The sequence below is a fragment of the Podarcis bocagei genome (assembly GCF_964188305.1).
Source record: "Podarcis bocagei genome assembly, chromosome: 10".
NCBI classification, from domain to species: Eukaryota; Metazoa; Chordata; class Lepidosauria; order Squamata; family Lacertidae; genus Podarcis; species Podarcis bocagei.
Window position 1 is genome coordinate 3697859 of NC_138135.1, and position 15256 is coordinate 3713114.

Below are 15256 nucleotides of genomic sequence, written 5' to 3' on the forward strand. Positions count from 1 at the left end.
GGGGTGGTCTCCATCTGGGGATCTGTTCTTTGTTCTATGTTCAGTCTGCTTTCGGTTTTGACTGAGACGAAGGGAGGCATGATGCCGTCTCCAGAGATTCTGATTTATTGCTGCTGTACATAAATAAAGCTTCTTAGATTAGAGGAGAAGCTGCGTACAGACTCTTTTTTTCCTGCATGCTTGCACACAAGAGCATATACTGTGTTTACTCTGCTACAAGTCCTGCAAGCTGTGGCAGCAGAAGCGCACCAGACTCATTTCTTATCTCACATACCCTACCTGCCTATTGCTCTAGGATCCAAGCTCAGAACATAACAATATCTTTATTTATTGCATTTCTATCCCACTCCCGCCCACCCCCATGTTGCTCATGGTGGCAGACATGATTCTCCCTTTCCACCCTTAACCCACAAAACAGCCTTTTGAAGTAGGCTTAAGCTGAGGGACAGTGACTGGCTCAAGGGCATTCAGGCCACCTCCTGACTTCCTTTGGCGATGCATTACGGTTGGGCTTTAAAGCTCCGTGTCCAAGCAGGGGTTTTTTTTTGGGGGGGGTTGTCCTGGTTCTCCCTCATTTTATTGCTGAATTGGTGGAAACAATTGCTTCCAATTCAGTGGTAAAATGCAGATTTTGCCCGGGAAAGAGCTGGGGCAGAAACAAAACTGTTTGGACCTGGAGTTTTCAAGCATGCACCTGTGGCTGGAAAATGAGGTTTGGCTGCAACTCCAGGGAGCACCATGGCTTCAGGAACCCCTTTCACCTGGTGCAGGTAGGCCTGCCTTAGCCAAGAGAGCATTGCAGCACCCTAGATCTGCAGCTGAAACAACAGAAGCAGATCACAGCAGGCCTGGCTTAGCCAATAGAGCAGGCACGTGCAAAGTCCGGACTAATCTGGTCTGCTGGTCAGTTTAATCCAGCCCCTGTTGCAGTTTATTTCCTGGGGTAAAAGCCACCAAAAGCACAACAACTTCAATCCTAAAAAAGGCTCAGCAACTTTGGTCAGCCCTCACGCATGTTCACTGCATGAAATTTGAAGAAAGTTTGCAATAGAGCTTTGCAGCTTTCAGGGAACAGCCTGGATCTGCAGCTGAAATATCAGAAGCAGATCACAGCAAGTGACACAAATAATTCACCTTACAGCCTCCCAAGCATGATTCAGGAGAGCTGTTGCTTTGGGTTGCAAAAAGCAGCACACCAACACTCACCTGTTTATCCATTCATTCGTGGTTTTATTCATTTTGAGAACTTTGATATTTTGATTTTATTAAAAAGTGTCACCAACAAGCTGTTTGCAGCATTAAGTCCCCATTTGGATGCAATTTCATATTCAAGCCAGGACCAGCAAAGGACGGGTTGTGGGCTCTGAGATCTGGCAGGGGCAGCCCACCCACCTTGCCCATGGGCACCCCTGGCATTGCCACCCAAGCCTAGCAGTCCTTATCATCCCTCGACTGCTACTCTTCCAGCAGCTCAGCTAGGGACCATTTCCATTGTAAGAAACTTGGCTCCCGGGTGGCTCCTGCGCCTGGAACTCAATCCATGGTGGGGGTGTGTGAATCATGACCCACGGCCTGTAAATCTGCGCGTGCAAAGCTGGGGCCCTTGTCCTCAGATGCCACCTTACTGGCTTCCTATACCGTGTACGGCGGGAGTTGGGTCTGTTCGTATACGAGAGCGCAGGACCACGCTGAGGGCGGGTCTTGGGGGGTGGCCAAGGCCTGTTCATGTACCAGACTGTTGGAGGGGGCCTGGGATATAGCAAATTCCCATTTTGTCCCGGTTGGGGCTGTGGCCTTGGAGGTGGGTGCGGTGGTGGCGTAGCCTGGGGCTCTGCCATTAGCGGTGTGTGGCTGGGTAGGGAAAAGTCCTCCTTGGTCGTCTTCCTGATCCAGTCGAGGTAGAACTGTGTGGAGGTGTAGACCCCTGGCTTCTTTTCCTGACCGCAGAAGGACGGTCCCCAGCTGGTGATTCCAACCAACCAGTAGCGTTCGGACCTCTGCTCCCGGCACATGAGGGGGCCACCGCTGTCGCCCTGCAAGCGGGAGAGAAAAGGCTCCTGTGAGGAGGAGCATGCTGACAGCCAGATGGTTCAGAAGTGTAGCTTTGTAAGAGGAAAGGTTTGTGAAGATGTCATATGAAAACTCTGGCTGTGGTGTTGGACCTGTAACAGCACTTTCGCTTGTGCAAATAATCTGTTGCTGTTGGCAGGATGAAGCAGGACTGGCGCTTTGGAAGGTGTTGGGAGCTGCAAAATCAAAGAGTTGGAAGCATCACACAGTTGCATCCTGCACCCTGGACCATCCATTGAGCTGATGGTTGGCCTAGGTGAACTTCCAAGGAAGCTCATCTAATCTAAGGGAAGGCTGTAGCTCAGAAACAGAGCCCCTGCTCTGCATATTGAGGGTCATAGAATTGCAAAGATGGAAGGGTCCCTGAGAATCATTTAGTCCAGGGGTCAGCAACCTTTTCCAGCCATGGGCTGGTGCACCGTCCCTCAGACCATGTGGTGGGCCAGACTATATTAAAATAAAAATGAACAAATTCCTATGACCCACAAATAACCCAGAGATGCATTTTAAATAAAGCACACATTCTACTCATGTAAAAACATGCTGATTGCCGGACTGTCCGTGGGCTGAATTGAGAAGGCGATTGGGCCGCATCCGGCCCCCGGGCCTTAGGTTGCCTACCCCTTCTCTAGTCCAACTCTTTGGAGCTGTCCCATATGGGGATCGAACCAGCAACCTTAGATTTCTCAGCACCACATCGAACCAACCAGGAAAAAGAAGGGCTTTTTGTGTCTGCCGAAAACCAAACCGAGGTCAGCTGTTTGGAGTGCAGCTATGCTCACCACTAAAACACCACCGTCAGTCTCTTGCAGTATCTCCAGAAATGTGGCCACTGTTGGTGACACCCTTCCACTGTGGGATTTTCTCTTTTGGCAAATATCTTGTCGGGATCTCCGCTCGGCCAAGCTGATAAAGCTCATTTTCCTCCCGACGAATAATTAACGACCTGAGCCTTTGAGGAGGCCTCAGGCACATTTGCATCTAGCAGAGATTCCAGCAGTGATGAGATTTATGGCTACATACTGTGCTTTATTACTAAGCTACTCAGAGAGCAAAGAAAAATACATCCTCTCTCTGTGAGAGCAGAGAGCAACTCAAACAAAGGAACAAAGGAACAGGAAACCACTAAAGTCACATCCCGTCTCCCATCTCCCGTGAGACTTCCAACATCCTGGACTGTCTCTGGAATGTAAGCAGAGTCCTGTGTCTCTAAGCAGCTGCACAGTGGCAAACAGAAACTAACATATCTAACGTAAAATTGAGCTGACCTTTTTGGTGGTTTGGGCATTAAAGGACTCATATCCACCAGTGAGGCGATGGCCCCTACTTGGGTTGTGACGCCTTCTGAGTCCAGATGCTAAGGGTGGCGACCTCTTGAGCAGAGCTTGGAGGGATGCTGAGGGCAAAGGGGTTATGCCAAGTTTTCCTCTGGTGAATCTCGCCCTGCATTTTCTGCTCTGGCCAGTTGCAGCATTCCAAGGATTTGTCCTTGGAGTGGCCTTCTCCTTCTCTCACAGCTACTGCCTGTGATGCTGGAGGCTGAATTGCAGGGAAGTTTTGCATGTTCAGAGCAAGTGCTCTGCTGTTCCAGGAGCACCGGAAGGTTTCTCTCCCAAGCCAAACCCGTAGCCTTGATTTTGTCAGAGCTTCACCCACCTTGCATGTAGCTACGCCTCCTTCCAAGCGTCCAGCGCAGATGTTCTCCTCGAGGATCAGCTTGGACCACCAGACCGGGCTGCTGCAAGTCGCCGTGGGGATGATGTCAACAGAACCTTCCAGCATGATATCCGACTTTTCCCCCGCTGAGAGCAGAAAGGGAAATTGGGGGAAGGGGGAGTCTCAGTTCAGATTTCACTCTCCACACAACTTGCACCCCCAGGACTAATGGAGAGAGACATGAAGGCAGGTGCAGCAATATCACCCCCCCAAAAAAACCAAGTTGATGGACTGGGGGTGAGATCAGCGACAAGGGTATGTCAGGCTGCAGTGTAGGGTGAGCTCCTGGTTTCTAGGTGTTCTTAGAGACCCCAAAACTCTCCGTTTCCTCCTGAAACCACACCTCTCCCTCCCTATCTCTCCATCTGTCCTAGTTTTGCATACACTGAGCGACAGCAGCGTTAGACAGGAGTTTCCACCAGCCCTACCGAGAGATTGAAACTCAATCTTCTGCATGCAAAGCCATCATTACTGAGCTGAGTTCTGGGGGCCAGCATCTATGTCTGGAGAAGGCGATCTGCCCAGAAGCCGAGAAATGGAATGGCTCTCAAAACCAACCATCTCCATCCTTCTCTGCCCTGTGAAACACGCACACACCTGCTTCACCCCTAAGACTCAGGGCTTCTGATGTACACAGCCCAACCGTAACTACCAACTTAGAATCCTAGAGTGGGAAGGGACTCTAAGGGTCATCCAGCCCAACCCCTTGCAACGCAGGAATCGAAATTCTAGACTGCGATTGCGGCCACTATAATTTACACCCTGACTACCATTGCTATTATGTTTCTTTGGTGAAACTGATCGTCAGGGAAGGTGTGGTCTGCAAATTTACTTTAGGCACACAGCCAGGCCGCTCCTTCTGGGGGCCTGGTTTCCCTGCAGATCTCACTTTTTGGGTCCATGGTTCCAAAACCGCTGACATAGCAGTGCTTGAGCAAGGAAACCGCCACGCTGTCATCCGGCAAGCAGGCTGGCTGAATATAGTCCGTGCAGTTGACTGGCTCGTTCAGCTCCACCAAGGAAATGTCGTTGTGTATTTTGTTGCCAGGATCACGCCTGTAGAGCTTGTGGTTCACCAGCCTCTTGATTGAGCGCCTCTGGGCATCGGGGCCGGGGCTGGAGATGCGGTTGGCACCAATCGACAGTCTTATCCATGGTATGTCCCTGGAACAAAGAATACGCACAGGGTGGGGGACTGTGCTCCTGAACAAAATGAAGGTCAGCCAAAGTTGACTGGATGTTGGAGTACAGGGAACACAGCTGGGTCTGACGAGAGAGGGGAGCAGGCAGGCCTCACCGCCCTTTGCCTCATTCCCCACGATCGACCAAGATCAGTCAATTGCGATTGACCTGTTGAACATGCCTGCAATAGACTATCTGGACCTTGAGTTCTGATCCAGCAGGGCTTTTCCTGGGCTTCTGATTCCATTGTCCTAAGAGGATGACTCTGAGTTTTGACGCCCTGCGATGCTGACAGCAGCCACCCATCTGAAGGCAGAAGGTGAGACTCTGCTCCCATGAGATGCCCCCACCCTGGGTGCCAGGTTTGCAGACTCCGTGACCACACTTCTTGGGAACCCTTTGCTTACTTTGGTTTCTGAAAGCAGTGGGCTGCACTGAGGACCCATCGAGGGCTGATCAGGGAGCCTCCACAGAAACTGACGTATCCTTTCCGTGTAATGACTTGGAAGCTGACCATCCAGGGCCACGTTCCAGGGAGAACGTTGCTGCCACCCACAATCCGGAGGAGGGTATGGGTGCCCGCCATGGGACGCCTTCCGCAGACTCCGCTGGAAAGCAAGACACAGATTGCCATCTAAAGAGGATCAGAGACATTGCATATATACCACCTCCCCCCACTTTGCCCCTCCTCTCAGCCATCTTGGGAAGAGAGGGATGAAACTGGAGCTGTCCAGATGCAGTTCTGGATGCCTCCCAAATGCCCATCACTCCCAGGGAGCAGGGAACTTTTTCAAGGCCAGGGGCCACATTGTCTTCTGAGGGCCACATCTCAGTGGTGGGTGGAGCCAGAGGCAAAAATGGACTGTTCAGCAAATCCAAATTAGTAAGCTATTTTCTACCTCTCTCTCCCTCCATCCCTCTGTCCTCCTCCTAGAAAAGAAATATTTCCTTTTGTCTGTCCCCCTGACTGGTCCCCCATTCCGCTTCCTTGTGTGACCCAGATGGATTCTAGTATTCTGAGAGAGGGAGGAACATGCCCTCTGAGAACAGACTCTGTCTTTACATCGTAGTTTTGACCCACCACAATGAAGGGGAGTGAGAGCAGCCATGGGTCAGCCATGGTCCTCTTCAAGACCACATCCAGAAGGAGTTGGTGGATGGGATTCCCCCTCCTGCCCCCTCCCCATGTCTGGCCTCTCTCCCCACTTACTCGCAGGTGGTTTCCTCGGCATGAGTGGGGTGGAAAGCAGCGAGGGCCAGAACAGGGAGGAGCCACCACCCCATCCTTCTGCCGGCTCCAGGTGTTGCTGCTTCCTCCATGTTTCCCTGGAATCCATGACATCACAAAACGGAAGATCTGTCAGATCAGCAGGTGGAGAGTCTGACATCATCACCAGTTCTCTTCTCTTCTCTTCTCTTCTCTTCTCTTCTCTTCTCTTCTCTTCTCTTCTCTTCTCTTCTCTTCTCTTCAACAACCCTTCCGTTTGAGAAAAATGTTTATGTGCCCAGAAGCATGGAAAGAGTAAGGCTTGCACCCGACTTTCTGGCCATGGAGTAGGCATCCTGTCATGCTTATCCCTGCAGGCACTGGCCAACTGCAACATCCATTCTTTGCAGCACAGGGTACCCTTCCTTGTGCCTATGAGAGTGCCAGAGTGCCAAGGCAGGGCACCCATTATAGTACTAGAAAGAGAAGCACTGGCACTGTGCTCTAAAGCCTATGTTCTAGAGACAAGTTGTGTGTGCAAAGGGCTCCTTTCTGTTCCATGTGCCCCTTTCGCCCTGCATTACCCACGCACACTCAAATTGTGTACAACAGCGGACCCCCTTGGACCCCCGTTTTCCAAGGACAGTCCTGGATTTACAGGATCTGACACAGGTTTTGATTTGATCCCGGAATGTCCCACTTTTCCTTAGGATGTCCCTTTTTTCATCAGAGAAAGGTAAGGAGTTATGGGACACACACACCCCGGGCCAAAGAGATAAGTAACTATACAATTTTAGAAGACATAGCTGTGATTTGTCTGTTGGAAATAGCATCCAGGCGCAATTTCCGAAAATTGGGACATCCTGGGATCCAAACAGAAGCTGGAGGGGCTTTTGTAAATTCAAATTCAAAATCCTTTATTAGGCATAACACACCACACATTAACAAACAAACATCATATACAGACTGTATAAAATACGGGCTCAGCGAACACAATATATCCTAGTCCTATTCTTAACTCCAAGAAATGAATCGATGTACAAAGATAATATAATACAACACAGCAACATCACCTACCATTAAAACCACTAAGTCTCTTTATCATGGCCCGTTCTTTCTTCATGGACAGCACTTAAAAATTCAGCCGCTATTAAAGTGATTTGATCATTGCTGTCCACCAGCAGGTCCTGAACAGTTGGTTGTGTAAAAAACTGTCTATTAAATTTTAGGGCCTCAAATAATTGTTTTCTGGCATAACTGCCAAAATCACAGGAAAAGAATATATGCTCTAGAGTATCGGGTTCCTGTTTTCTGCATTTGCAGAGACGCTCTAATTCTGGGATAGCTAAGTATCTTCCTCTCACTACCATCGAGGGGAACATGTTGAATCTGGCCAACATAAACAGCCTACACGATTCATGTTTCTTCAGATTTGTCATGTTTCCCTTTTGGAAATCTCTACACAAAGGGAGATTTAAGTGGATAGGAGAGCAGGTGCTGTGCTTTGCAACCTCAAGCATGGCGAGAACACTTTTTTCTGTGAGAGTCTTCCTGATAATTTCCCATGTTTCTTTGGGATCAGAGCTTTCAAAGTCAGTTAGAGTGAGCCCTAACGAATCCAGTTTTCTCTTACAAATCAATAGATAGATTCTGGGACGTCCTGCTCAAGGTGTGACGGTTGAGGGGTACGCGCTGTAAGAACAGGATGTTGGACTAGATGGGCCATGGGCCGGATCCAGCAGCCTCTTCTTAGGTTCTTATGTCTGTTCACCAGTAAACTCCACTGAGGTCAAAGGGGTTACACCAAAGAAACTCCTTGCCTGCTTCATCTACCCAGTGCAACAGGTCAAGGGGATGGGGTGGGGGGAAAGACCCACTGGTTATCTTTGTTGCTGAAAGCTGGTCCTGAATCCTATAAGCCAGTGGGCAGGTGTGGGATCCCTCGACCAGGGATACATGGGCCTTCTGTGGGCCTCATCCAGCTCCTAAAACAAGTCTGCATTTGGCTCTATTGGCAAACCGCAGCTGGACACTGAAGGGGGACCAATCAAGAATAAATTTCCAGAAAACTTGGTTGCCATCTGTCATGGATGCTTTAGCTGAGATCCCTGCACTGCAGGGGGTTGGACTAGATGACCCCTGGGAATCCCTTCCAATTCTACCGCTCTATGATTCTGTTGCCCAGTGCCAACGTGACTTAGGCCCATTAATTTCAGTAGCTTTCCTCTGAGTAGGACTAGCACTGGGGGGAACAGCAGCTGATATATACTCAGAACTCAGTACATAACAGCAGCCCTTCTTACATTTGTACTGTATGGAAACCTTGGTTTCCAAGAAGAGACATGCGTAGATGGATGGTTTTCTTAGATCACAGAGCGGGAGATTTAAATGTGACACCCCCTAACTGTGTATAGAAGCCAAGGGTTGCAAAAAAAGTTGAAAGAGAAACCTTGCTGCAATTGCATCAGATATTTTAAACCGCTCAAAGAAAGGGGACACAAAGAACAAATGGCAAAGAATGGTCTTGGGTTGGGTCTTTTTTCAACAAATCTGGGTCCGGCGACAGCACAAAACCTATTGGGTCCAGCAATGGCACAAAACCCATTGGTGCCCACTTCCCAAATTCCAAAAAGTCTCATCAATTTGCCTTCATTCACATAGCTTCATATCAATGGTGTCCTGCCTGCTTCGACTTTATGCCATGCTCCCCTCATGGCGGCAGCTGCCCTGGCAGCAGAACTGGTGGCTGTGCTTGAGGCCTGGGGTTAATGTACCCCTGATCCCAGCTGTAAAAATCCCCATAGCCTGGAGGTGATGCCCCCCGGTTTGGCTTTGCACTAGGCCTGGCCTGGCCTGGGGGCCTTCCCTTCTTGGGGTGCCACCTTGTGTGTCTCAGCCACCCAGGTGGTGTTGGAGGACTCTGCCGGGTCGGCCTGGTGCAGGGAGCTGCGTGCAGTCTTGTGGGCCTGGGCCAAGGCCTGCCAGGGGGCATGGGCAAAGCCCTACGGTCCTCCTTTGGGCTGGGTGTGGTTGCATCTGATGCCTGGCTCTGTGCCAGGAGTGGTTGGCGGCTGGGCGCAGAGAGCCTCTCCCGGGTGGTCCTGTCAATCCAGTGGAGGTAGTGCTGCGTGGAGATGTAGATGCCCAGCCGCTTTGCCTGGTCGCAGATGGGCGCCCCCAAGCTGGCGATGCCAATCACCCAGTAGCGCTCGGACCTTGCTTCCCGGCACATGAGCGGGGCACCAACGTCAGTCTGTGTGTGGGGAGAACAAAGGATGGCGGGAGGCAGTCAGCAGGTGGGCAGATGGGCATTCAGAGGAAAGGAAGCCCTAAGGAGCAGCCGGTCACTTTTGGAGAAGGACAGCGCCACCCAAACCCAGCTGCTGGTTCCTCAGCATAGCTCAGTAGAGAGCTGTGGGTCTGTAGAAGATGGACTAGGAATATGGAGAAATGCTGGGTCAGTTCATTCGTTCCATCCAGCGGAATGTTCTCAACACTGACTGGCAGCAGGGCTCTCTAGGATTCCAGGCAGGGCTCTCTCCCAGCTAGATCTGGAGATGCCAGCAGGGCCTGATCCTGGGACCTGCATGCAAGGCAGGTGCTTGCTCTCCTGCTGAGCTATGACCTTCCTGAGAGGGAGGCGGGCGGCTCAAGTGGGGCATTGGGTGATTTGTAAGGGAGGGAGGTGGGTGGTGGCTGGAGCATTCACTAGAGAGGAAGATGGGGGAGATGAAGAGTGAAGGAGGAAGGTGGGGCTGGAGCTGAATGGGGTCCTCAGCAGCTGGGAAAGGGGAGGGATGGGGTGGGCAGATTGGTGGCATTGACAAAGGGGACTTGGCATGGGGCGTGGCGAGCAGTCCTGCAAAGTCGGGTGCAGAGGGGAATGAAGAAAATGGGCTTGTGGGTGGTGGTCTGGATTGGGCGGTGTTACGGAAATTACGGGGGTGGGCACATCTTTAAAATATCTGGCATCCTGCAAGATGTTAAATGTTACAAATATTACGCCTGAATGTATCTTTTCAACTTGACAGCTCAGGGAAGCTACCTACCTTTAAAAATAATATAAAATCAACTCCTTTGCCAGTTTCCTCCATTCCAAAGCTATTTTCCCCTTGAAAAAGGACTCCAGGAAGTTCCCAGAGCTGACAATTGCTGAGTTGATTGTTGGCCATGGAAAGCCAAATCCCATCACCAGACTTGACAAGGGGCCAGACAGTTGGGTGGTGGGACTTCAGAGGTGTTTCCCTATGCTAATCTTATACCTGGGTCTTGCCCTTATGCTAATCTTGTACCAAGGACTTGTCTGGACATGTTTGGCAAGGCTAAACTAGTGTAACCGCTGTCTACCCCTCCCATTTTGTGACATGTCAGTGATGTAGCAATGATGCTGTATGAACTGTATTCTGGGATATGGTGGGAAACTTTTAAAAGTCCTTGTCACCCCATCCTCGGGGTTCAAAATTCCTCCTTCAACCTGTTGCGCAATAAACTTTGGTCTACAGCTATTTGCTCCGGTTGGTGGCTGGACTCCTTCCTTTATTCTGCAGGAACCCGCGGGCTCTGGCCGATGAGCTGGGGAACTGAGCAGCCTTGCACCTAGATTTTTCCGTAACAGGAGGGGTGTGAGTTTGTGTTGTGGGGCACGCATGAATCTGCCCCTGCAAGGGGGACATTTGATGGGGAGAGGAAGGTTGGGCTTGCATCTCCTGGTTTCCATCGCCGGGATTTTGGAGGCTACACGATTGCAGTCTGCCTGGCTCTGTATTGCACTTGCACCATGCCTGCTCAGCTCAGCCAGTGTGCAAAGTCAGTGCTCAGAGGTGCAAGCTGTAGCCTCCTCAGGGGGCAGCAAATCCAGTTCTCCCTTCTCCTCTCCAGCAGTAGCCCTGGAAGGCTTTGGCCCTTGCCTACCTCACAGGGGCTGTTGCCTCCTTCTTCCTCGTATCCAGCACACAGGATCTCATCGGCCACCTTCCGCTTCCACCAGCTCTTGCTGCCGCAGGTTTGTAGGGAAAGGAGTTTCACCTTTGATTCTTGCAGGATGCCAGATATTTTATGCTCTGTGAGTGGAAGGCAGGAAGAAGCGTTCAGTTGCATCCAGGAATTAAATGAGAGATATTTACGGAGAATGTTGATTTATGATCCTTCGATCAATGCCACGTAGCAAAGGCAGCTGTTGAGATGACTGCCCTCCAAGCCCTCAGAGATAGCCTGGGGATTATGCAACAATATTTATTTTGCTGTCTCTCACTCTCAGGCTAACCTACCTAACAGGGCTGGTCCTGATGATGAAAAGGGGTGGAGACCTATGTTTGCAACCTTGAGCTCCTTGTAGAAAACTTGGGATATAAACCTAAGCAGTAAATAAATTCAGGTAGGTAGCCATGTTGGTCTGACGCAGCTGAAATAAATATTTTTTTTTGTCCTTAGAGACCAACTAAGATTGTTCTGAGTATAAGGTCTTCCTCCCAGAGCTTGAGAAAGAGAACTGTCATTGTCTGGAAGGAAGACCTTTCATTGCCTACAGACAGCCACCCAATCTTAAACAACTCCTCACCCACAACAATACAGCAACCAGACTTAACATGGACACTGGTACCAGAGCCTGCAATAAACCCAAATGCCAACTTTGCTGCCACAGACATCCAGACAACACCATCACTGGACCCAACAACATCAAATATACCATTTTAGGCTTATTTAATTGCTCATCTTCTAACATTGTGTCTGCCATCAAGTGCCAGCAGTGCCCTTCAGCTCTCTATCTTGGACAAATAGGCCAAACCCTACGCCAAATGATAAATGGACATAAATCTGACATCAGGAATCACAAGACAGAGAAGCCAGTAGGAGAACACTTCAATCTCCCAGGACATTCAGTACAGGATCTCAAAGCAGCTGTCTTATTACAAAAGAATTTCAGAAATAGACTTGAAAGAGAAGTTGCTGAATTACAACTTATTACTAAACTGAAAACTATGGAGAGACCTGGTCTGAATAGAGACATTGGATTCTTGTTTCATTATACATGCTAAAGCTATTTTTGGTCATCTGCATATTTACGGGACCGCCTCTCCTGGTCTGCCCCGCAGAGGACCTTAAGGTCCATGAATAACCATAGTTTAGATGTCCCGGGCCCTAAGGAAGTCAGACTATCTTCCATCAGGGCCAGGGCCTTCTCAGTGCAAGCAAGGCAGCAAGGAGGGAAGAGAAGATAGCAGAAGCTCCTCCCATGAGCAGCAGTGTTTTCCCCAAATACGTGAAGGGACATATGGTCTTGTTATACGGTGTTTTCCTGTCATGGGCTGGGTGGAGGATGGTAAGACTTTGGGATTTGAACACAGCTCCTGAAAGAAGGAAATGGGCATTCCAATCCTAGAATTGGAAGGGTCCTGGGTCATCTAGTCCAACCCCCTGCAATGCGGGAATAGAAGGCCACCCAACCTTGGCAAGGAAGGAGAGTCCACCACCTTCTGTGACCAGACATTTGTTCACAACCATTGTTGCGATTATTGTGTGTTTGTTACACTTGGCATTGAAGGCATGGGACATATTTGCACTCTGATCTTCCAGGGTGGGGTCAGCCCTCACAGGGGGCTGCTTTCGTGGGGAGGTCCTGGGGCTCTCACTTTCCTCACCCATGTCGCCCCAGCCACTGATATAGCAATGAGTGAGCATCGAAAGTACCACGCTGTCGTCAGGCAAACAGGCCGGCTGGACGTAGTCGCTGCAGCGGACCGGCTCCACCAGCTCCACCACGGAGAGGCCGTAGCGAAGCGACTCGTCGTCCTCATAGAGTTTGTAGTCCACCACCCTCTTTATCCGGCGCTGCTGGGCATCAGGACCAGGCTGTGAGAGCTTGGTGATGCCAACCACCACCTTAAAGACTTTTCTCAATCTGGAAGGGAAGAATAGGTTCGTTGCTGGTGGGACAAGGTTCTTGGACCGCACAAAGGTTACCCAAAGAAGTCTGGATGCTCCCGTGAAAGGCCTAGAGCTCAGTTGATGGAGGAATAAGATGGAGAGGCAAGGAGTTTGGTCCAGCTGTCTGGCCAGGGACCCTTTTTCACATCTTTTGTGACCCAGGTGGGAAGGGGCATTGGATTAAAGGGGCTAGAAAGGGGAAAGGGAGGGGTTTGTAAAAGGGTAGAAGGAACCAGCTCATTGTCTGGCAAGGTCATCTCCTGGGTCACTCTAAGGGCTGCATAAATGCCATACATTTAAAGCACATGATGGCTCTGCTCTGCCTCCACGGTTGGAGGCTGCAATCCTTCTGAAAACCATTTGCTGGAAGCTGCAGGAGGAGAGAGGACTCTTCCTGGTTGGACTGCACTTTTAGCAGCCCTAAAGACAAGGTGCTTGCTTTCAGAATGTCAAAACTGAGACAGATCCCCCAAGGACTGATCTAGCAGTGGCTTTCACCCACCACAACTAAAGAGACCTTCATGCTCCATGTTGGGCAGAGGCAGAAGATGGGACTCTGCTTCCATGAGATGCCCGCAGGCTGCCTGCTTTGTAGACCCTGCCATGTTCTCCTACCCAAGGAGCAGCTGCTCCTTTGGCTTACGTCTTGATCTTCAAGCAGTGGGCTGCACTGAGGACCCAGCGAGAGCTGATGAGCGAACCTCCACAGAAATGGACCCAGTGCCCAGCTTGGCTTGGGTACTGGAAGCTGACTTGCCAGGGCCATGTTCCTGGCAGGACGTCAGTGCCACTCATGGCCTTCCTCAAGTACTGACTGGCCGCCAGCGGACGTCTCCCACAGGATCCCCTGGAAAGGAACATTTCCATTAGTTTTCAGCCGCACATGTATTGCTGCCGCTGTAGAACCGAAAGGAGTTTGGAGGCTCCATCCCTCAAGGAATTTACTCCCTTTCTTATGGTTTTCATACTATGTGGTACCTGTTTGTTTTGATGCCCAATAGATAGTTGCTGAGTGACCTGTGTTCTTTTAAAATGCAATGCCAGCAAACCGTGGTGCTTAGCGCCACATGGAAGACAGAGCAAGCTTATTTTCTGTTGCTCCAAAGGGGAGGATCCGAACCAATGGATTCAAACTGCTAGAAAGGAGATTCTGACTGTACACTGGGGAGAGCTTTCTTGCGAGCTGCTCAAGAGTAGAACTGATAAGCTCAGAAGGTGGTGGACTCTCCTTCCTTTGTAAACAGAGGTCGGACAGCCTCTGCCCGGAATTCTTTAGCTGTGGTTCCTACATTGCAAAGGCTTGGATTAGATCAGTGGCATAGCATGGGTTGCCATCACCCGGGGCCACACAGAGGGGGTGGGTGGGCAGGAAACAGACAAAGTGCACATGTGCATACAACTGTAAGGTGCCCATGTCACCCAGAAGATCACAGCCGCAGAGATAAAAAGAATCATTTTGTCATCTGGAGAGATCACTTCCTGCTTCACATGGAGAAGCCATTTTCAACTGAGCCCAGTGACAAAAGCACATAGCTGTATTGAAGCATCACCGAGTGTTGAAATGTTGTGCCCTTAACAAATTTTGCATCCGGGGCAGCTGCCCCTGTGCTTCCCCTCCCCAATGCTACACCATTTGGGGTCCCTTCCAACTCCACAGTTTTATGATTGTATAATATACCTGTTTAGTCTAGAATAAACCTGTGGGAGATTTCACTTTGCCTAGTGACCTGGGCAACTCACAGTCGATCTAAATGCCAGGGATCTGAAAATGTTTCTGTCAAAGGCAAAAGATGCCAAGTGCTTGTTCCCTCTCCAAGAATAGGGTTTGACTTTCCTTAGTAGATGTCAGGACACTGAGTGGACCGCAGGGGATATAGATTGGGGAGGAAAAGGCCACTTGGGCTCAGTTGTGCTTTCATTGCCACGGAGGCCACATCCAGAGGGTGATGCCTCTATGCTGCCTCCTTGCTACATTGGTCCATTTTGGCGCTTACTTGCAGGTAGGGTCTCCGGCATGGGTGGGCCGGAAATCAGCTAGGGCCAGAATGAGGAGAAGCCACCAGCTCATCCTTCTGCCAGCTCCGGGTGCTGCTTCCTCCACCAAGTTTTCCTGGAATCCATGACGTCACAAACCAGGTGTGCCCAGGTTCTGACATC

General features: G+C 50.3%; 2 protein-coding genes across 2 annotated transcripts in view; both read right to left on the bottom strand.

The window, feature by feature from the left end:
• The window catches only part of LOC308596883 (transmembrane protease serine 9-like), a 33724-nt gene extending 27407 nt beyond the window's left edge, over positions 1-6317 (bottom strand). Inside the window, exons 1-5 of the mRNA XM_081212187.1 lie at positions 6179-6317; positions 5376-5576; positions 4676-4950; positions 3727-3872; positions 1484-2033 (exon numbers count right to left, since the gene is read on the bottom strand). Coding sequence (XP_081068313.1) covers positions 1484-2033; positions 3727-3872; positions 4676-4950; positions 5376-5576; positions 6179-6288 — 1282 coding nt within the window. The 5' untranslated portion in view covers positions 6289-6317. The remainder of the gene's footprint in view (positions 1-1483; positions 2034-3726; positions 3873-4675; positions 4951-5375; positions 5577-6178) is intronic.
• Positions 6318-8692: 2375 nt separating this feature from the next.
• Positions 8693-15221, bottom strand: LOC308595380 (acrosin-like). Its single transcript, XM_081209421.1, has 5 exons — positions 15094-15221; positions 13743-13946; positions 12814-13073; positions 11087-11235; positions 8693-9428 (listed from the first exon to the last, which is right to left on the bottom strand). The coding sequence occupies exons 1-5, from the start codon at positions 15165-15167 to the stop codon at positions 8886-8888; spliced, it is 1230 nt and encodes a 409-aa protein (XP_081065547.1). The 5' UTR covers positions 15168-15221; the 3' UTR covers positions 8693-8885.
• Between the last annotated feature and the right edge of the window lie 35 nt (positions 15222-15256).